This window comes from Molothrus ater, chromosome 3 (genome assembly GCF_012460135.2).
Source record: "Molothrus ater isolate BHLD 08-10-18 breed brown headed cowbird chromosome 3, BPBGC_Mater_1.1, whole genome shotgun sequence".
Classification (NCBI taxonomy): Eukaryota; Metazoa; Chordata; class Aves; order Passeriformes; family Icteridae; genus Molothrus; species Molothrus ater.
The window spans coordinates 54,113,942-54,137,980 of NC_050480.2; the positions used below are offsets into that span (position 1 = coordinate 54,113,942).

Consider the following 24,039-nt stretch of genomic DNA (forward strand, 5'->3'; position numbering starts at 1 on the left):
ATTTTGCACTCCAAATGTTAAAAGATGCAGTAACTCCCCTGTAAAGACAAATATAGATTCTCTGAACTCTACACCAACCTCTCCCCTGGTTTTGGCAAGGCTTTGTTTAGGAACTACAGGAGAATTCCTCTGTCCCAGAAGGAAATAATCACCATGTGAGAGGATGTCTTTATCTGCTCACAATATGTTAACAAGAGACAACAGGTAACAAAACATGAAAGTCTGGTGGAACTTCCCTATGCATCTGACTCAACTGACCCCTTACCTTTTTTTTTTTTTTAATTCCTCTGCCTCTTTCATTCTTTCATGTACCTTTTTGTTACCTTTTATTTTGCAGAATTTGCTGCAGGTAGCAGATATTTTTCAGTTTTGGTATTTCAGGTCTACCTTTGTTATTACATGTTCCTGACAGAGCAAAATAGGAATCAAAGCTTTATTGAAGTTATGATGGTATCCAGGATGCAGTATTTATCTGAAATCCTATACTGAAACTTTGTGCAAATTTAAAGTGACTTTGTGTGCTATGGGTGACAGCTGGGCACATCACATACCTTGGCACAGACTAAAATTGGGTTTAGATGCTTTTGCATCACAAGGAAAAAACACGTTACTGCAACTGAACAGTACTTTAATTTTTAAAAAAAAAAACCCACCAAATACTCTGCAGCTGGCAGAGACACAGTTCCCTGTGTCTATCAGAAGTGTGATTAGATATCTCTGCCTTTCATTGCAAAGTGAAACACTGGCGTCATATCCTGCACTGCAGGTGACCGGGGTTGCTTCTGGAGGCACAGGGTGGTGGGCTTGAGGCAGCTTCCTGCCCTTCATCAGTGAAGTCACAGTTGTCTCCAGAGACACTGCTAACCATATCCTGTTGCAAATATTCAGGGCCCTTGTCATATGCTTCCCTTTTCATCTGCAGGTAAGCCTTATAGATTTTTCCCAGATGACTACAAAGAAAATTGTGTTGTAAGTCCTCTCCCACTGGCTTCCTTCATTTGCAAGCATCAACACAACACAATTTCTTTTCCTGATCAAAACCATCTGTATGTTTTACACCAAAAGCTGTCTCAGTACTTTTGAGAGGATGTTTCCTTCAGTTGGAGGAAAGACAACAAATACCCCCTCCCCCTAAGCCCCAGGGCCTCAGTGTAATAGCACAAAACAAAGCTGCACAAGGTCACACCTCTGCATGCAGGAACTGCACATACTGTGCAGACCCTTTGGTCTTTCCTCCTTTCTTGTGCCTCCCTACCAGTAACTATGCAAGCAGGTCTCCATCCACAGCCTGACCTGGTTACAGGTTCATACTAGGTTCAGCACTTTACATGCTTTAAGCCTTGTGGTTTTGCAGCTCCTTTGCTGTGTTAGCCAAGACTCACAGCTCTTACACTTGAATTTTGGGCCATCCATAGGGGATGCAGAACTCCAGAATCAACACAATAAAGTGAAATCCAGGACTGGGCAGTAGCGCTCACTGGTAGGTTTAGGCTTTCTGTAACCTGTAGTCTACCAGTTCTGGTGCCTTCTCTGAGTGATAGATTAATACACTGAATAATTAATCTAATTAATTAGATTAATTTGCAAAATTCTTATGAACTTCTGAAGGGCTACAGTTTCACTGATACCCTTCTCAAAAGGCACAGGAAGAGAGCAGGGGTCCAGAAACAGGTCCACACTGCTGGAGCCACCAGCTCTGGTAGGGTCACCATAGGCTGGGCTATCTGCAAGGGAAGCACAATAATTAGCAGAACTCCCCACAGGCTTGTCATGCTTTCAATGCAGAACAGTCCCCTCCAGGCACAAATGAATCAAGGAAATCACTGCTGAGAAACATGCTATTTTCCCATGTCAGCTCTGAGATTCCCTAAATGCATGTCACATCTGGAAGAAAATGACACTTGGACTGCAGAGGCTATACATGATTTTGAGAGTACCGTGTTTTTAATCCCCCTCCTACAAAGTAAAAAAAAAAAAAAAAAAAAAAAAAAAAAGATGTTAATTGTAGACTACTCCCCAGGCTTTTGGATATCATCAACTGCTAAAAAGAAGTTTTCATGATTAAAATAAAGGAAAAATCCTTCATGTCCTATGGATGCTGAGTAAACCTTGAGGCAGGCAGCTCTCCTGCAATTAATGACATGCTGTGCAAGTGGGAACTGCCTGGGCAATGCAAATCAGAGCTAATGAGAAGCTATCACGACATTCAGCTGGAATTGCCTCCATGCAAGAAGTGGGTATGGGGCTCTGTTGAGCTTCTGGTCATTTCTGCTTGGTTTTCTTTCAGTGGAGCTCAACAACTTGGTTAATACTAACATTCCCTTTCCAAGATTTTTAATTTTTACAGGCTGCTTAACAAAATTATTTCGCATACGCTGCTTATATACACACAGTCAGACTGGTGATCCCATACTCATCTCTGAGAGTGATGAATGTCATCACCAGATCAAAATAAATAAATGAACCACGTCATATATATAATACATATATTCCATATAAAAAATAGGATTACATTTACTGACAGCAGCAGTAAGAAGCAGTTGTTGCTTTGAGTTGAGTGTGTTTTGAATAACAGTGCCCTGAACTACTCCAAAGCCCATCTGCTAGAGATCACAATGTACAATGTTTTCTAGGTGATAAATCATAGGAATACATGATTACTAGCATCCACTTGCATTCTTCTGGAAGAAAAAATACCATTCAAATCTTCCACAAACATTGAACAATTGCATGAATTTTCTGTTGGGATTGGACTGAAAGTATGAGTAATGATTACCAACTACCTTCCACTCCTGCCATTCCATGGCAACTGCCACAGTTGCCCCCTTCCTCTCCCCAAAAATCAAACCATGCTTTTTTTCTTTAAAAACTGAGCATTTGGGGAGACAAGCAATCGGATACATTTTCTCTCATCCTGGTTTGAACTTAGGCCTCAATATATATTGTACCTAGGGGATTTTTATCCTTGAATTATTCTGCATCAGAAGTTGATGACTGTGGTCATACTACTAATGGAGGGGTTTTGAAATCAGCTTTAGAGATTTTGAAGACAAAATGCTAATTTCTTCAGCTTATGAAAACCACCCTTCCAGTGGTGGCTATGTTGTATACATACATATGTACAAGAGGCAAAAATTGCAAAAAGCAGCAAGATCTTTACAATGCTCACTGATTTTCATTACAAAAATAGCTGTGTGAAATCAGCTAATAGATAACAGAGTGATTTCCTTTTTGAAATCCCAACACATGTATTTTGCATCTGTTCAAAGCACTGTTTTGGGAATCTTCCTAAGGTAGCTGCATGATGTAGAACTTGGAAGATGAGTTTGCTTTCTTACCCAGTCTCTCTCTGCTTTCACACCTCCTGGCCACCATCAGATATGAGAGCAAATGAGCTGCTCAATTGCACATATACCTTTGATTGGAAGGGCTACAAAAAAATCTGAACAGTTGCCCAAGTCAGGCATGTGTGCACGTTGGCTCCTCGAACACAAAAAGCGGCGCTGCATGCAGGGAAACCAAAAACCAGAATTCGCACCATGGTCCCAGACATGCCGACTTCCTGGAAATGTACTTCTCACTTTACGGGCCACAATTGGCATCACAATAAACAGAACACACAAGCTTCAAAAACACTGCAAGGATGATTTGATATTACATAGGAAACTCAAGCATCCAAGAACAAGACTTCTGAAACACACAAGGACATATTTTTGTACCTCCTTTTTGTTCGCTATATCTGTAAAAATGGGCATTTCAAGTAGGGCCATCATATTGACCTAGACCTCATCCCCATGAAAATCTGAAACCATTGGATGAAAATGCTCCATCCTGTAGGAGATGCAAGTTTGCGTTTGCCAAAAGTGTCATGAACTCCGCTGATCAGACTTGCCATCATTTCCTTATCAGATGAAGGAAAAGGGAACATGGTCATCAACAGGAGGGAAAGATTAATTAGTTGAGATAATCTAAATAGGCTCAAGCTTGGGAAAGGTGTTCTAGGATTTTTAACTGTAACTTCTGTTCATTGCATTAAGAATGGTATTCTCAAGGGAAAAAAATGGAGTTTGTCTCTGCAGTGTATAGATTTCTTTTTTAATAAGAGATGATGGGGATAGATTTGTCCTCATATACACACATTCATGTATGATCAATAACCCGTGCTGAGAGTAAAGTGACTATTTCAAGAGGCAACAGCAAAGGTAATTTCCCCAAGTTTCTATATTCAACTTATTCCCAGGACCAATTTTCCTTCATTGTTTGAAAGAAATATGGAAGCATTTCAAAGCCTTACAAAGTGAAACCAGTTGGCCATTCTTTAAAAAGCCAATTCTTGTTAACATTCAAAGTTTCTCACACAGCAGCTTTCATTTCTGCACCTGCAATGTTAATTTTTGAAGATGCCACCATAAAACCATTCAGTATTCATTGACTGTTTCTTTAATGATTAAAAGCCATCACACTAGCTATTTTTACTGGGTTTCTTGAGTTTCTTAAAGACTTCTAAGATACAGCTGAGGATATAATGAAGTTATGTGAAATATTTGCAGAGAGTATACCCTAAGGTTTTTTCTTATGATCTGCAAAATACTTAAAGTGAAAATACATCTTCCCCTTCTCAGACATGCATTTATATGAAGTTACTTTTTTATGTCTGTTAGATTTAATATGATTTCAGAAATGTGTCTCTCTGATGACACTCAAAAGATTCAGAACAACCAAGAGTCAGATCACAGCAGGTTTCTTTTTAGGGACCTGAAAATAATAGGTAATTATATGGTAAAATTTCCCCTTCTAACTATGTTTCATAAAAGGTTATTTTTAATACACTGAAAATACAAAGTAAAGATAAGTGAGTTAGTAAAAGACTACTAAACCTAATCTTAAACAGTGGGCTAGAGAAAACATTTCTAGCCAATATAGTTTGTAATTAGAAATCACAACTAGCTAAAGGAAGAGTTGCAATTTTTGTTCATTCGACTTCATGCTACTTCGATGTAAAGAGAGCTTGATTCTTGGCAACTGCCAACATACCAGGATTTAATGAGCACCAGGAGCACAGACAATTACTTCTCAAAATGATTAAACATAACTAAACTTAATTACATTGACAGGCATGCTCAATTCACAGATTTTCTGAGGTCACATATTCTTCTGTCAACAGAACATCTATATGCTCCAGAAACAAGAGCAAGAACAACATGCTGTTGCCACATAAAAGTATTTTAACAGAGTTTGGAAATGTACTGCGGCACAATGTGTTACAAGCATAATATCTACCCCTGATAAATAAAATTGAAGATAAGGTTAAAGCTATTAAAGTACAAATGGGGTATCCCAGATAATAGAGAGTTGTCAGAACAAATGTGCATCTGGAATGGATGGTTCTTGATATCCATGTATTTTTAATAATATTTTATAATTTAAGGAACAGCTTCCATTTCCAGAACGATACTAGCCTCTCTTGCCCTCCTAAATGCATTCACTTCCCAGTCTACCAAAAAAAAAAATCCAAGAATGACTGACTAAATGAAGGCATGTTTGAATGTAGTACACATGCAATAAAAGACTTATAAAGACTTATAATGCCTCACTGTACTTTCAGTTAAGATGATGCCTAAACTTAGCTTGGTATGAGATCAAGAAAATAGTGAAAAACAGACAAATGAAAATGCTCAAAACAAGATACATAAAGCCCAGAAATCAGACATGCAGCTATTAAATCCAAAGCTTTAAGACTGTTTTTTTATTTACTTACATGTTACGGGACAAAAATCAACCAAACTTCAAAGGAGCCTGCTCCCTCAGAGCCAAACAATCACATCTACAGTTGCTGTCAACTGGAAAGTGAGCATCTCTAGCTGTGTCTCCTCTGAAATAATCCCAAACTGCCTGTTGTTCCAGGCTGTGCTCAGAACCTCTCAGCACCACCAGCCTCTCCTCCACAGAGCTGTGCTTACAGAGTTCCTCTCCCCCATACTTCTGCAGCATCGCCTACTTGCCTACTGCACTAATGGTGTCCACAGGCGTGGGAGGTCAAGTCAGCACATGCAGGAAACAGAAGGCAGAGGAAAAAAAAAATCTACAACCCCAAATCCAGATGCTACACTTTTCAAGGCTGCACAATTTCCTCAAACTAGCTTTTATTAGCAATAGTTATTGTTCATCTTGTGAGCAGTCCCAAATCACAGATATAAAAACAGAAATAATTTCAATTCCTGTCATACATAACCACAAAAGCACATAGAATGTACACCACCTGAACTTAACTGTTAGGTTTGGGTTTTCTTTACTTCTACATCTATTGGGGATATCAAAAGGGTCAGACAAAAAGCTCTGACGGTAATAGGCACCCTCCAACAGAAAGACAGCAATCAATTACAAACCATTTGCAGAAATTATAGACCTGTCACAGACTCGTTTACAGCTGCAGTCTGACTGCCTCTGATTGCCAGGCTGTTTTCCACCCTTGTACCTACAAAACCAGGACAACCTCAGATAATTTTTAAAATTACACTAGCAGACCTGCATGTCAGCTCAAGAAGTGCACTGCAATACAGAATAGGCAATTACTTCAGCAAATCATGCAAAAGCCCTAATAACTGCTGAATCTGACAAATTTGAGGCTGGAGGGAGGACAGGGAGCAGACCTGTCCATTTTCCCCTCTTTTTTTGAGCTTTAATTGCAGCATGCAATTTAGAGCATTGGAGCAAATTTAGTGCATTAAAAGCAGCAACTAGTGTACATCAATTGTTCTCTGTGTATTTAAATCCGCAGAACTCTCCCTAATTTTCTGGCACCTGGTGTATTTGACACAGGCAATCAGGACTGGCTTTGTTCTTCTGCTAGAGCAAAGCTGATGCCCCAGAATCTCCTTCCCATCTCCGTGGGAATCCCCTTGTGCAGCAGGAGATGGGCTGAGGACCCACAATCACCAGGTTTCTCCTTATTCTCTAGGGAAAGGGCATAAATTCACCTGTACAAGACTGAAGTGGGTTATGAAGTAACTAATAAAATAAGATTAACAGCTCCTCTTAGTAAGTATGGTTAAAGGCACAATGTATCTTCCTATTCCAGTCTTCTGAGTTTTAACATTCTGTCTGATCTCTACCAATTTTTCATACAACCCAGCACAAGACAGTAATGTATTCCAGAACCACAAAAACTCTAACGTCATTCCTGTTATGCAAGAGTGCTAACACAAGTGTTCTCCCAAATTTGCTTGAAGATACAACCAACTCATCAACAGAATTTAAAAACACACTTCTGTTGTCAGAATGGCAATGCCAGGTAAAATCATGGCCACCAACTCAAAAACACTACCCACACCTGCAGTTGGGAGGTTCAAAACAATATGCACTTCAATTGGACACAGGTTGCAATTTGCCTGATTCAGGGCAAAATGGACAAAAAGCTGCTCTTTGGAGACCATTGCATGAAGGTGGGCACTAATTCTGGGCATTCCTGCCTCAGCCCCCAAAGTCCTTGCTGAGGGAAGGAAAACCATTAGTCCAGCCATGTCAGATAGAAACTGCAGGCACATAAAGGGTCTCCAAATTAGTGGGTGGCAAAGACTGTCTCTTGAACACTGCACCTCTCCAAGCCTGTAGCCCAGTTTAAAACAACTGACATAGTATTGCTATGGTCACTGCAATATTATCAGTAAGCCCTGGAAAGATCAGCCAAAAGAAAAGACGAAACAAACTGAATCAATTAGAAAGATGTAGCAGCTTTACTGTTCTATGCAGGAACTGGGTTCAAGCCACACAGAAGAATGAATTTGACAAGTCTCCACCTGCTTGCCATTTGCCCCCATCACACTGCTCCTGCAGATGCAGCAGCTGTGCTGTAGATGCTGTCAGGGTGACCTCAAGATAATAAAACACCAAGTACAGCTAATATGCATACAATTTTTTTCACGCTAATGCCATATGGTAAATTCTTTCCAGCAAAATGCAGAGCATTAACGCCACAACATTGCCTTTTGGTTCATAAGGATCGTTGTGTCGAGCATTTTCTTACCCTGAAGGGTGGATCAGTCTTCTTCCTGTGTGGCACTTGGTCCAGAGTGCCATCAGTACTGCTCCTTTTCAAACTGGATGTGATGTCAGGCACGTTACTAAAGTCTGCATTTGAAATAAAACACATAAACAAATTAGACGGTTATAGGACAGAAAAAGGAAAAGTATTTGCTCTTACCTGGTGAACACGTTCAGTGTCTAGTACAATTACAACAGCAGGAGAGGATCACAGAATCAATTAGGCTGGAAAAAACCTCTGAGACCATTGAGTCCAACCTATGACCTAACACCACCATGTCAACTAGACGAGGACACTAAGTGCCATATCCAGAAAAAATACAAAATTTGCAATCATCTTCACCCCTCAAAAAACAATGGGAGATTTAAAGCAAGGAGCAACGATGCCTTGAAACTCTGCTTTCCAAACAGCAGCTGGACATGGGAGAGTGTCTGAAGCAATGTGCATATCTGATCTACCAAAATAAACGTAAGGCTCTTGCTAGCAGCATGCTTTTGAAGGCAGCACTATCTATAATCAGCACATTCTGTGCTGAGACAACCAGTGAAGATTATTAAATGCACTCAGCAGTTCTCCTTGGATGAACACACCATTGTTCAACATGACTTAGTCCTAAATCCTTTAAAGATTTAAGAAGAAAAGAGAATTTTGCCCTGGAACAAACACCATAATTCATAATACAGACACAATCCCTTCTTCTTGCAAATACTTTACCAATTTTCTCAAGTTTGGAGTCCATCTACATAGTAGCTGGCACAATGCAAAAACCAGAGCATTGCCCTGCTCCACTTACTGATAGACTGTAGCTTTCGGTAACATTTACATTTAAACTCAAGAGCTATCCAACAATGCTGAGCATTCATTTAAAAATCATGTTCTTTCTCTTTATATTTCCTCAACTGGCTGCTGAAAATCTGCAGAGATGTTCACGTGGAAATTCTAATTAAAAATTCTAGAAGTGAAGAAGTGATTTTTTATCTGCAGTATTATCAATCCATGTAGCTGAAAATTATAAAGCAACCAACAAATTAAAAAAAAAAAAGAACAGAAAAGATAAAGGAAAAAGGATTTTCAGCAACCTCAGATGCTAAAACAGCAATAAAATAAAGGGGAGGGTAAAGTTTGCTGCTTTGTTTCCTAGCCTTTAAACCTCCAGAGTATAATTCACACCACATTACCACATTTTCAAACTCTTTCTCAACACCTACAAATTCTAAAGATTTATTTTTAAGTGAAAGGTAAGAGTCTTATTTAATCGCTAACACCAGCAACTGAAATGGTAATTAAAACAAATACCACCCATCTTGCAGTAATATCATGACAGCTTGCAATAAAGAAATTGGGAAGGACAACAGAATTTAGCTGCCTGGGTGTTGCTGTTCTCCTGTCAATGCAGAGCAGGACCAGTTCCTCTCAGAGAGAATTGAACAACATGGATTGAAGCAGAGAGGAAAATGGGAATTTTAGGCCCAAAAGACCACCTTGCAACCCACAAAGAGCCTTCCTGGTAAGACAAAATATGGCTGACAGACTCCAAAGGCAATTCAGAGAAAGGCATGCAAATAATTCAGCACAATATCAACTTGGGTTTTTCTATCTGTTATTAAGGTGCTCAGGTCAAGCTTAGCATCGAGGCTGACATTTTCCACCCACATGCCAAATACTTGACCACTTTCTCATTTCCCTATCCTTACAGAAACAAGGTCTCATCATTTTTCTCCCCTCAGGCTTTTTTACCTTCTGCTCCCAGTCAGGTGCACCTCCTGATATATAAGAGCCTGTGTAACATGCAATACCCCAAGAGTTATCACTTTTGCAGAAAAAACACATTTTATATAACTCCACTCAAGCCATCCATCATCTTTAAGACCTTAAGAAAGAGTCTGTCTTGTCTATTTACTTTATTATGCTTTTACCTCTCTTCTTCCACCAAGCCTGAATAATTTTCTCCTTCCCTCTGGACTTTTAAAGTAATTTTGAGGCTCTCTTCTGTCTGTGAGTACACATGAATGCCTATTGACTTCCACCATTGTCAACTCCTGCATAAGCCAAGCCCTAAAACTTAAATTGACTTTTAAACAACATTTTCTTTAGGGTAAGGTGATGCCAAAGATATTATTTCCTATTGCTTCCCAGATGAGATCTTTTTACTTGCCCTCTGGGTTTTAATGCCCTTCTCCCCTCCAAAAAGCATGTACCTGAGCTATATTTTGCAATGGCATAAAGGATGTAGAGTTGGATCTTAGGTAGTTAGCTAAAGAGAAAAAAAAAAAAAAAAACCTATTTCCCTGATTTTACAAATCATTTTACAAGTGATCATTAAACATATTTGTCCTTCATGAAGCAGTAAAACTAACTTACACAAGCAATGAAGAGAGAGCATAAATGTAGGAAGAGGAAAATAGGGTAAAAGAATCAGCAAACAACATTAACAGAAGCAATCAGGATAACAACACCCAAAGCAGGCAAATAGAATATTGTATTGCTTTTTCCAGATGACCCATCTTTTTCTGCCTTTACCCTCATTTTGTTTTTCCTTTGTAGTGTACAGGACTGTCAGAGCTAGGGCTATATAGCCTTGCCCATTTTTATAGCATTTGCTGTTGGCAGAATGAGTTGCTGACGATGGAGAAGCAGCAGTAAATGTTATTTTAAATAGCAAAACCTAAAAAAAGTTACACGGAAAGAATCCAAGGTGAAAAAAGACATCCTACTGCATCTCACATTGTATGCAGAACTAACATGGGGAGGGAAGTAAGAAAGGAAGGAAGGATGTATGGGTTGTTGATCAGTTTAGCGTTCCATATCCTGTCTCCCCTTCCTTCTTTTGCTGTGGAAGGGGACTTCCTTTGGATCTGCTCCTACAGATTATTCCCAAAAAGCACAGAAGCACCAATATCAGCTGCATAGCTCAACCCCCCGCCCCCCCCCCCAAAAAAAAAAGAGGTAGTATTAGAGAATGGGTAATTACAAATGCAAAGCTTAAGGACATAAACACAGCAAAAAGTTCAACACTGAAATTCCTTCTACTTCCAGTGATAAGTGCAAGGGGCCTAGGAAAGCCAAACCGCACAAAATGTATTTTATTTAAACATTAAAATTTGGATTTAGCTCTACAACAGAATTCACATTATCAAAGATGTTCACCAATAATAATGTGAAAGTGTTCTCTTACAGGCTGTTTAACCACTATTCTTTCAGGTAAAACTAGCAACAAAACTGTATAGAATTTGCACAAGATCAAGAAAGATGCTATCACTGTACAAGTACAAATTTGTTCCAGTATATATTATTCTGGTTCTTTGCTGGCCAGGAGGATGGAAAAGTATGCAGGGAGATATATGTTCCTAAAAATCATTGAAATTCAAGGTCAAACCAGCACTTCCAGGCTTTTTTTAATCATTATTTAAAAAAAAAAAAAAACAAACCAAAACTCTGATGTTACTAGGATTATGTTGCTCTCTACTTAAAGAAAACATGGAATACTTCACTGAAAACATTGCTTGAGAGGCTTTCCAGCATAGTAAATGGTGAGTGTATCATGGCTAAATCTGCCCCTACAGCTCCATTACAGTAGTACATTTGATTTATTCTACTGACTTACTTGTTATAAAGCTGTCTGGAAGAAAAATGGGACTGATAATAATGAGTTAAACAAAATATGGTTTAAATCTTTTAACATAATTTTTCTCTGCTGCAGTACACCTCTGTCCTGTTTACACATGCACTCACGCTTGCTGAGCTGAAATGTTTATCACTTTCAGCTGGGATACAGGAACCTCTGAAGCAGATACTTTTTTCCAGTCTAGTAAACAGGAGTGTTTCCAGAAAAGAAAATACTAAGTCAGTGTGGTAGATTGACCCTAGCTGGACCCCAAATGTTCACCAAAGCAGCTCCATCACTGCCCTCCTCAGCTGAGCAGGGGAGAGAAATGTTATGAAAGGGTCATGGGTTGAGATAAGCACAGGGAGAGATGATTCACCAGTCACAGGCAAAACCAAGGCAAATTGGAAAAATTAGTTTAATTTATTACTAATCAAATCAGAGTAGGATAATGAGAAATAAACCCAAATCTTAAAAACACCTTCTCCCCATCCCTCTCTTCTTCCCAGACTTAACTTTATTCCTGATTTTCTCTCCCTCCTTCCCCTGAGCAGCACAGGGCATCAGGGAATGGGGGGTTGTGGTCAGTTCACCACACATTGGCTCTGCTGCTCTTTCCTCCTCATGGGGAGGACTCCTCACACTCTTCCTCTGCTCCAGCATGGAGACCCTCCCATGGAAGACAGTCCTGCTTGAACTTCTCCAGCATGACTCCATCCCATGGGCTGCAGTTCTTCACAAACTGTTCCAGCGTGGATCGCCCACAGGGTCAAAAATCTGGCCAGCAAACCTGCTCCAACATGGGCTTCCCATGGGGTCACAGCCTCTTTCCTGCATCCATCTGCTCTGGTGTGGGTTTTCCACAGGCTGCAGGTGGATCTCTCTCTGTGGGCTGCAGTGGAACAGCCGCCTCACCATGGTCTGCACCAAGGGCTGCAAGGTCTGCTCCAGCACCCAGAGCACATCCCAGTAATTCACATCCCAGTAAGTTCTTCACTGACCTTGGTGTCTGTTTTTCTCAGATATTCTCAGTCCTCCCTCCAGCTGTGATCATGCAGGTTTTTTTCCCCCTTCTTAACTAACTTATCCCTTCTTAAATAACTTATCCCAGACGAGCTACCACCACTGCTGTGGGCTCAGCCTTGGCCAGTGGTGAGTCCATACTGGAGCTAACTGGCACTGGGAAGCATCTAAAATCTTCTCACAGAAGCCACCCCTGTAGGCCCCTGCTACGAAGACTTTGCAACACAAACCCAATACAATCAGCTTGTAGCAAACAAGAGTAGCAACAGCAGATAAATGCTAGGATTCCCAGAAAAGCACAGGGGGGAAAAGAGTGCCTCTATGTGACAAGCTTAAACTACATCACATGAAATGCATACTAAACATTTTTCTTGGTGTCTAGCAAAGAACCACCAAGTACTAAGAACACACTCAGCACCTTTAGTTACCAACAGCATCACCAAAGAATGCCATTACTCCTGCAATGTTATGTCTTGCTGGCAGGCAGGTAAGTGACTCAATCATTCAAGAGAAGTTACAGTCTAAGCACTAAAGATGGAGAGAAAACATACTTCTTAAGTAATGTTCCTCACTTCTCAACATTCAATTAAAAACAGGCACAGAGCACACAGATGGGACAGTTGGTTTGAAAAACAAACACATGCAGCATATCCAAGAGCTCTATGCCTACGGGAATGTTTCTTCCCATGTTGATGCAGTGATACACGTACAAGTGGTGAATGTGGAAGTTATTCATGTGTTTGTGAGCAGTGAGGTACAATGGAAACTCATCGTCTAGCAGATGTGTGAGACAATAATAATCTCTGCTGCAATCCCAGCCAAGAATCCAAAGGAAATCAACTGGAAAACATCAACACCGACCATCCGGCAATTCATTCACCATAAAGAAGCCATCAGCAATTGCAAATGTCATTTATCTTTCTTCTTCTGTTTAATTAACAAAGAAGCCTTAATTACTTTCAAGTCATAGATGTTCTTACCAGTTCAGCTGCTCACTGCAAAGCCACAATCATCATGAGGAGAGAGTAGGAACTGAGGATCCTGTTTCTTTATTCATAGTTCTCTTTTCATAATGCATCAGAACTTGTTCCATTTCAGACTGCTCTCACTGATTTTAAAAAATGCCAAATAACCATCACAAACACGTCAACTGTTATCAAATGTCAAGCACTGTGTAGGTGGTGTAACCACCTCTTTTTTCAAACTATGGCAAGGAGGAGTGTTTCCACCTGCCACTCCAAAGACAATGATAAATTGAATAAAAATTCCTCTACATCTACATGAGAAGACAACACAGATAAATTAAATGTACTCAGTCTCTCACTCCAAGACAAACTAAGACCACTGCAGGGCATCATTTTCAGATCTGTGAGGAGCAGCAGCTCTAGGCACTACTTGATAACTATCCTCAGCTGTAGGAGAGAGAGGGCAAGAGAGATAAAGTCTCATGTTTTGTCAGAATCAGGCAAGGGAACTGCACCCAGGTGAGTGGAGATACTTCATTAACAGTTAGAAGCTGTGAGTCTTTCCTGGTACCCCTGACTTCACCTGATCCACTTGCCACATCACCAAACATTCACTAAAACAGAGTCTGACTCTAAAGGCCATGGTAAAACCAGTCCCACAGGGCTTGGCTGAACCAGGCTGAAATATGTCTGTAATCAACAGGGATGAGTAAGGCAGGACAGGAATTAATGATCAGAAAATGGCCATGTCTGAGGTGGGTGTGAGCCAGGCTGCACTCAAGCAGCTGAGCAGAGGACTAAACTTTAGCTCTCAACATATAAAACCTGCCATATGAAATTGAAACTCAGGAGCAAAGATATCAATGAATTATTCAACAGATGATGGGGAAAAGAGGATGAGGCTATACAGCTGGTGAATAACATCCAATAGCTATGCTTAAAGAAAGAACAAGAATTCTGGGGTAATCTAATTTTGGAAAATACCTATGTAGTAACCTTAGGCTTTCACAATAAATTCAAGGAAAGAAAAATCAGAAATGTGAAGATAAATGGACTATAACATATATACATTATGGGTAAGCAGATGGTGTCAAACTAATCTGACATCCACCTTCAATAAGGTATTTTTTTAAAGACAAAAATAAAGGATAAAAATAACCTTTTGGAAACTTAGTTTAAAAAGAAAAAAAAGAAATAGGAAACTTTTATAATATCCCTGGGGAAATTTTTAGCCAAAATGAAAAGGACAGGAATTAAAACAAGACAGAACTGGCTAGCAGGTAAGATGAGAATAGATTTGTCTGAATTAACTCCTAGGCCTAGGAAAGGCTAGATCGTAGATTTTGTTCAAGGTGGGTTTGGGGGACTAATTTTATTTGATATTTTCATTATTTGTCTCAGCAAAGAAAGTACAATAGTAAGTACTCCAATTAAATACTCAAATCATTCAAAGTTACTACAGAGCATTAATTAGGAGCACAGCTGGAGATGCATAAACGAGATGTGGATAACCTTGAAGATGAAGGCACAGTCGTAGAATGAAATCACATGGAAGACAGTTTCAGGGACCTGTAAGAACCATTGCTTCTATAAGCTGGGACTCCTGAGTTGGAAACATGAAAGAAAAATGTGGAAGTGTGGAGAAGGGCTTGACAACATGTAGTTGTGAGCTAGAGCTACTTAAGCAATGGCAAAGGCCAGCAGATACTGACCAGTCATTCCACTGGCCAGGAATCTGTCTATGCTGGCAATTAGAAGACTGGTTTCAACCATCACACAAATAAATTTCTACAACAGACTTACCTAGGCACAAAGATTACAAACAATCTATTTTAAAATGGAATAGGATAAATGTATCAATAGGGTTGTCCAAAGCCATAACAAGCTTGGATTGGGCATGCTGAGTCTGGAAATTCCTTCCCATCCTGCGTTTATCTATCACCAGCATAGTACAAATATTACACAAATACATACATACATAATTTAGCTACACAGGTTAAAATAGCCAGAAGCCTCTGTCTCTTCAGTAGAGCACAAGAAATACTTTAAGTTTCATTAATACTGGTGCTTAAAGATACTGGCAAAGAATGTTTAGGACTAAGAGAACATTTATTTCACAAGTGCATGTGGGTTATGAGCCCTGACAGTTGTCCTACCCCAGTTTCTTGCTCACTCCAGCTCTGATATTCATTAACAACTCCACTGCAACAAAATGATAATATTATTGTTTGTAGTTCTCTGGCACTTGAAAGGGAAAGAGGATTCTCACTTCCTGTCCTCTCTGCTGCAGTTTTTAATCTGCAGTAGATAGATGCTGTAGATACAGTGGCATTCAAACAGTTATGATGGGCTTGGCCTAGTCTGTAAAAGACTGATATCCTGACATCAGATCAGAGCAACTGACAGCCTTTTTTAAACACTAGTATTGTCCAGTGATTTCAGACAGATTATGCAAAACAGCAATAAAGTGGGCATCAACTTATTTCTGAGAATAGTAATATGAATTTTAGCTTGAAAGAAAAATAGGATCCACAACTGTAAAAGATTGCAGGAGGTCCAGAATGTCCACTAGGAAAGAATGTATTCAATATTTTCAGTAATTCCCAAATGTTCTAGAAACCACCAATAAAACACAACTCAGCTGATCTTCAGCATGTAGGATATTCCACTCCCTGTTACAGAGAGTTTCCATAATCCCCTGTATGGTTTATCTGGAAATGAGATATTACATTTGGGTAATAAATTTAAGCCAAGTGTATGGAAAGCTGCATTTTTCATTGTTCTGCAAATTCCCCAGACTGAGCAGTTAATTATGATAAGCTTACAGTTATCATTTTCTAGCCAATGTTACTATCAAGAGAAAAGTAAACTTCCAAGAGAAGATAACAAATATTTCCAAAATCCCTGGTGCAAATAATACCAAAGTCTGAGCCAACTCTCAGAAAGGAACAAAGTTTTGGTGGTCTTCATGCCTTCAGACTTACTGAAAAACAGGGAGTGGTAGGTGAACGATTCCAGCAGAGCCTGGAGAAGATAAATATCAGCATAATGAGCTCTAAAAATGCTCCCTCAGAGACCACCACTCATAACTTCAGTTAAACAGTTCAGCCTGGCAGGTAGCATGCACGTGCTTATTTCTTTTGGTTTTATACAACCTAATACATTTCAGGTTTTCAACAGTATATTTACTCCTTTGTAATGAAGTTGAAAAATAGGTCTGTAAGCATTCCTTCTGTATCCTTTTCCTTTCTGAAAAACTTCAAGAAATATCTTTCAAAAAGTAACAGTTGATCCAAAAGAATTTATTGAATGGCTTTCAAAAGACATTCTCACAGTCTCTGTTAGAGAAGACATCCAAGTTTCACCAGAGAGATGAAGGGTTCTGGGTTCACTAGTTCAGCTATGAATAACTCATATGTCTTCTTATGAGAGAAAAAGTCTTTTCAGTTCTTTGGCTCATGTTATCCCCTGGGATCAGCATGGAAGGGGCACCCACCAGTTAGTATACATGACAGAGCCCACACAATCTCTACAGCCCTTTAGATTTTTCTCTAGGTTGCAAAGAACACAATAACTATGCTCTGAACAAAGAAAAGCAATAGAAGACTCCATGGAAGATTCATTAACTGTCCCACAATGGCCATTTGCATAGGAAAAATTGCAAGTAAAAGCGAGGAGGGTCTAGAAGATGAAGTTTTGGGGATACACCTAGTTTAGTGAAGTTGTGGTACAAGAGGACATGGGAGTTTCTGCTCCAGGGTTTCTGTCATGAAGGTCCATGTCTGGGTAAACATCAAGAGGTGTTTGGAGACATTCAAATAAAAGCAGTTTTTTTACTCTAAACAATCTTTGGCCAGAGAAAGATTATCAGAAATTTGCTGATAAGTCAGCTGAAGAAAAATTCAAAGACCATGACACAAGAATTGTCCAGCTCAAGTAACAAGTGGAGATCTAATTTCCACCTAGGAAAAGTGGACTGAAAGGTCCTACTTTACTTCATTATTCATCTATATCCTCTGCATGTCATTGTAGCAAATAAATAAACAAATCAGTTTTTTGCATTCTTACATCCTACTAGTACAAACCTCAATATATGAAAAATGGCTGCTATACACTGAGCTTATTCATGAGGAGTTTTTATGGTCACATTTGATTTCTAGGCTGAAAACTGTCTCTAGGTAACTTCTGCATTAAGAAAACAGATTTTTAAGGGAAGGTGGGTAGATTGCAGCCACAGATGAGAATGCCCATTGAAACCCACCATAGTCTCTCTACCACTTCAAGCTGAAAGCCACAGAAATTTGGTTCACTTTTTTATCTTCATTGAGGTTCTCTATGGATTTGGGCAAGAGACTGAGGTACGATGGACCCCAAGTGCAGATTCTTATTCACCTCCGATTAATTGAGTGTTCATGTTAGCTCAATTAATGGAATCTGTGTACGTTTTTAACTATTACACAGTGCCAGTCCATTTTTTTCCCCACAGCTGGTACTCACAGTGTTCACTCTAATGCTGGAGTAAGCCCAAATGTATTTGCAGGCAGTAATTCTGGTTACTAACTGTACAGCTTTCATGCTGCTTTAACCAAAAGTTTAAAAGACACTGAAACACTAAATTTATTATCAATTCAAAACCACCTTCCTCTTTTTGCCTAGGAAATTTTCAAGTTCTTCTGAAAGCCTTTGAACTAACTTCAGATAACAACAATTAGCTCAAGTTCTTATTGCTATATTATCATGACCTGAATCTACTACCACTAGTAACTTCAGTCTCTAGAAAACTGAATGTTAGAAAAACACAAATAAAATTAACTGAATTTAGTAATTCAGAAATTATTAAGTCTCTGTAAGATATTTTGGCTTTTATCACTTTTTGGTGGTCTGGATATTTTGTAACCTATTTTGAGACTGGCGAGAAGGTATACTCTCAGGTTAGGCTGTAACAAATGACTCCTTGGCGTAGCTGGAAACTCATTCAGGAATCCTTTCCATATGTTAAAATCTGGAAAGAAAATTAGCATACAGCTGTCATAACATCAGACTTCCTAGACAGGATTCTTAAATACGGAATTACTAGAGACCTGTCACTAACTAGAGTAATTGTTACCAAACAAGACATGCAATTACAGACCAGCCAAGAAGATTCCCTTCATGGCCCCTTTCACCCATATGTTTTGGCTTCAGGGAGCAAACTATGAAACATCAGAAGGTGCTCTACATGCTTCCCAATGTACAATGCAACCCAGCTGCTTCTATTTGCATATGTGATACTGCCTAGACAAAGAGAAATTCCTACTTCTGGCTATGATCTGAAATGATCAAGCTGGACAAGTCTTTCTCCTTTGTTCTCACCCTTCAGTGAGAAAGTGACACTTCTCCTTTAAACATTCCACATTTTCAAGTATAGAAAAAGGCAGTATGTTCACACAAATATTCTTGTATCATACAGCTTTCTTAAGACATTTTGGGCGACATGCTGAACAGTGGCTTCACTGCAATCAACCACCTACTTGTACAAGTTTGACTTCTCTATAGGCTGCTTTATGCTCTTATAATTCTTTTTTTTTTTCCTAAATATCTACAGCAACATCCATTTTGATGCTGGAGCAGAGTCCTTTAGATTCCTTTGTCCATTAACAGCTCACGGTGAGGCTAAGTCATTTGACTCATTAGCTAATTCAACCATCAATAGGAGATACAAATTAGCGACACAATAGGAAATAGCTGCCTGCACTTCTGTAGCAATGCCTGATTAGCCCCTGCATCTCAGTGGTTTGTTTCTATACGGTTATTTAACATTCTAAACTTTCTATGGTTGGGCAGCTGTTCAGCCTTTTCAGTTTGAAGTTTAACAATTCACACCAGCTTCTCAGACTATTATCTAAATGCTTTTGTTTCCTAAGTGTGTAACAAATGCCTCCTTCCATACACTCTCACTGGAGGCCAGCTAATGCATCACCCTGCAATTCCAGTTCAACAGCTGGAGATGTGTGCCTGCAGCACGGAGGAGGAAGACGCAGCAGAGCCCAAACTGGCTCCTCAATGCCACCGTCCTCTCTAAGGCTGCAAAGGTTGCAACCCACTGCTGCCATTAGGTCTTCCAGGCTACAGCTGCTGGACATGCAGGGGTGCTGTTGGGGTTCCCTCTCCTTGTTTTTGCTGCTTCTGCAGGATTGCTCACATGGGAATCTTTGGCTGCCCTCAGAGGTCACTTGCACTGGGGAGAGCTGGAAAGCAAATGGAGCTAGCCCTGCCCAGGTTTTAAGTATATCACCTCAGCGGCACATTTTCTTCTCCATCTCAGATTTATAAGCACAAAAGTAATGAAAACAGAAAGAAAAAAGGAGAGGAAAAGTTACCTACTTAATAGTTTAGCAAGAGTTTGTGGCTAGCTTAGACAGTTTTTATGATTACTCAACCTACCTTACCTCTGTGAAACACAGAACATCTGCTGTTTGATGTGTTTTAAATCATGCCTATGACACTAGTCTATATGTGGATGTCTCTAACTTTATCATAATTAATAAACCTCCTTGCTATCCATATTGTCACTCTACAGAATTTAGTAGGAAGGGCAATATGATGATTTATGCCTACATATCACTGAGCCAGAAGGTGCAGCTATACAGGGTTTAATGAATTTTACACCAGGAAAAAAAATAACCCAACAATTTGGCCCACTGACTTCACAGGGATTAAATCATAGCAGCATTTAGCAAAGCAGAACAGAATGCTCTTCCAGTAAGAAAGCACAACGAAGAGCATTTTATAGCATAAGCAATTTTTTAATTTGGTGCACACACATCTAGCAGAAAGCCAACAGGACAGTTTGTCAAGTGTCAGCAAGAGCTCATTAAACTGCCACTCTTGGGAAACACTTGGATTGCAAAATACACAGTAGGGCAACAAGTGCTCCAATGGATCCATCTTCTGAAGAGAAAAATGCTTTCTCTGAATTGATCCCTACACTGCTACAGTCCCAGGAATTGTCACAGGTCAGACATAGTCTTTTCCCAGCGATTCACAAGAGTGCAGGACAAAGACACTGGTGTCCCCAGTGCACAAACAGCTTGGAGCAGGAGCCAACCTTCCACAGCTGTCCAAGACTACTGTCAACACACAGCCCGCCCCTTGCACTTGCTCTGACGAGCATGTCCTCTCACATCTTTGTGGTTTCCCACTGAATTGGGTAACAAGTAAGGAAAAGAAAGCCCAGAAGAGTCATCTATCTTCAGGCAGATAAGCAATCATGCTGCACAGACAGATACATGTCTGTGTTACAGAGAGGCTTTCCCAGTATGTTGCCCTACACCACACAAAACCATTTAATACCTGATATTAGATCCACTAGGCAAGAGGGAGCAACGTGTGCAAATCTGCACAACTAACAGATATCAGGGCCCATTATCTAACAGGACTGTGGGTGTCCTTGGGACTTGAGAAGCTAAGAAGCAATATTCAGCTCTTCTGAGCTCAAGGAATTTTCTGTGAAAGAATAAAACCAGATTTCTTTGAGATCTCACACACAAAGCACAAGGAAGGAGATGCCCTACAGCACAACATAGAGAATTTATATGTTGAAACAGCATCTAGGCAAACAAACAGGACCTGATTTAGGCAGAACTAAGAGTAGAAGTCATTTTAGGAATGTTTTTCAGTTAAGTTTTAGTTCTACTTTAGTTTACAAAATGCTTTCAGCAATACATTAAAGACATTTACAAAAAGCTATGGGCAGACAGCAAGAAGCAGAGTGTTCTGAGCCAGTGGTCCAGGCACAGCCCCCAGCTGTCGGAGCTAGAGGCCACCTTAGTGTCAACATCTTCCTAACTTTATCTCTTCTGTTAAGAAGGACACACAGGTCTTTCTGATATTCAGGGTAGGTTGGGGCTGAAAAAGGATGTACAGGGTGCTGTGTGGAAAGGTGTGCACAGCAACATGCAGAGAGACAGCTGGCAACAGAACCAACATCTGCCTTCCTTTTCCTCCCTCAAATCAGCGGTATCTGACAAAGCTGAATGGAGCAAAGTTTTCTGGAGAAGCAGTGAGTTGTAATCACACTTTACAGAGGCATCTAGAACACCTAGCAAAGTGCATTTGAAACAGGAAGTACCTTGGAATTGAATCCAAATCAGTTGTTATTATTAAAGTAATTTTTTTAATAATCTAGTCATATAAAAATTAAACTTGTGGCCGACTGATGTGCTTTGCTTTTGTGGGTGCTTACTAAGATTAAAATCAGATGCTGCACATGTCTTGGTGAACAGAAGAGCCACTTTCCATGTGAGGATTCAAACCACTGATCCTCCTCCTGAAGCACTGACACTTTGCAAAAATATCTCAATGTTTAGCAGATCAGGAACTAAAATGTAATTGCTCCTCTCCAGCACACAGCCCAGCCACTTGTCAAAAAGCATGAAGCCTGACTCTCTCTCCCTCCCTGACTCCAGCCATGCCTTTTACAGCACAAAATAGCTTCAACATGAGTGACTCAAACCAGCACGTCCCAGACTACACTGCTGGCCAGACATTAGTGCAAGAGGAGGGAAAGCAGAGGGCAAAACCCTTGCTCCAAAGTAGCTAGAGCAGTGTTCTGTGTGCAGCTCAACTGAAAGAGAACTTGCTGCCTCTGAGAGTAGCACTCTTTGCAACCAGCTCTCCCCTGGCTCCTGCCTGCTCCCCGCTCCTCCTCCTTACCTGGCTCTGGCCCTTGTCAGAACTCTGCACCCATCAGTTCAACTGCCTGAGTGTGGGGGCAGGGGAGGAAGATTTCTCCTTGATTAGCTGCAGGGGCTGCAGCAAGTGCTGCTGCCAGCACAGGGGTGGGAGGAGTGCTATGGGGCTAGAGGAAGAGGAGGAGGAGCAAACCTCCTCCTTGACAGCAGCACCCAGGGCTTCTTCACTGCTCCTGGGACTGTGCCTCCAGAAAGAAGGGCCAGACAGGAACCCAGACCCTGCTCAGAAGGTAAGCACCCCACCCCCCAGGTGAGGAGTACAACACGGAGCACAGGAACAATATGACCATTTATTTTTTACTTTTGAATTTTCTTCTTTCCTTTTTTTTTAAGTGGTTTCTTTCCCACTTAGCTCCCATTTAACTTTCTAGCCCTCAGAGATGAAAGTGTTTCATCAAGGAAACTCGTTAAAGCATTTCCAACCTTCCATCCCCACTTTTTTTTTTCTTTTTAATCACAGAATTCTATTTACAAATGAGTGTTGATTTTAACAGTGTCAGCTAACCAAAAACAACAGCTTTTTTTGGCAAAACCACACTTTCTGAGGAAAAAGAAAATTCTGCTCAACTCTGACAGTAACTAACATTCTGCAACCAATTTTCACACCTACTAATGCTTCTACCTCCTGCCTCATACCATAGATATGGTATATCTATAGATATACCATAAACCCACACAGCATTGCCCTAAATATAGCTTTCAATTTTTGTGCCTCCTCTGTTGTTTTTCCTCAAATATCCATGCCATCCTAAAATGAGGCACTTTTTCCTCTTTTTTTTTTTTTGCTCCACAGCTATAAGAACTTCATTGCAATTTCCTCATTTTTTAATTCTACATAAATATTTCTTTAAGTTTCTTGGCACTGGGGCTTGGAAAAAATTTAGTTGCTCCACATTTATGAGTGCATTTTTTAAAAGCATTTCATCTCATTTCTTTTCCAGGATAAGCTTATTACTCACCAAGCAGCTAAGCAGCAGGAACATAGTGGTGCCACGTGGGAGATCAAATGATACAACCACAGCAGGTCCAAAATACAGCTACAAGGGTATAACAACCTCTTAGAGAAAATGAATCACTCTCACCAAAAATTCCCTGGGAATAATTTTCAGGAGTGGCAGAATTAGTGGCTTTGGAGAAAGTCAATCACTTCCCTTCCATACAGTAAAAGCTGCCATGGTTTGCCACGAGGTATAATTGGGTATCCTCAACACAGCAGAATACGTAGGAAAAGGCATTCATCAAAGTTACTACAAACAATTACAAAACTGTAAACAAATGTGCACAAACTATTACTGTCCAAGTTATATGAAGCCAGTCATTCATAACTTACTTTTAAGTAAGTTCTGTTTTGCTTTCACATGGTGGTCATCACCAACCACTAGGCAGGGCATTACTGTATGACTCAGTGCTAAAAATTTCCATTTTCTAAGCACTTTGTTAATTTTAGCTCATTAATCTCATAGCACTCTAGAAAGACAGGGTTAATTTCTAAAAACAGGGAAGCAACAGCAGGAGCATTGAAGTTTTTTTAACTCCTGCTATGTACCTTCAGCCGAATTGAGCTTGATTTTTTAAAAAGGTCCCCTCTTCCAGCACTGACTTTCAAGGTGGTGCTTCAGAAGAACAGACTCAATATGGACAAGCAAATGTTAGAAATTATTTTTGAAAACTGTA

General features: G+C 40.0%; 1 protein-coding gene across 4 annotated transcripts in view; it reads right to left on the reverse strand.

Moving 5' to 3' along the window:
- Window positions 1-24,039, reverse strand: part of TIAM2 (TIAM Rac1 associated GEF 2) — an 88,766-nt gene that overhangs the window by 23,413 nt on the left and 41,314 nt on the right. The window contains exons 1-2 of one of the 4 annotated variants that reach the window (XM_036380428.2): window positions 13,649-13,713; window positions 8,024-8,127 (exon numbers count right to left, since the gene is read on the reverse strand). Coding sequence is in view for 1 of the 4 variants with exons in the window: in XM_054514355.1 (XP_054370330.1) it covers window positions 8,024-8,127 (104 nt within the window). In the remaining 3 variants the exon portion in view is untranslated. Of the gene's footprint in view, window positions 1-5,758; window positions 5,957-8,023; window positions 8,128-8,200; window positions 8,451-13,648; window positions 13,714-24,039 lie in introns of those variants that run through there. The other 3 variants (XM_036380427.2, XM_054514355.1, XM_036380429.2) reach the window with 3 other exon arrangements.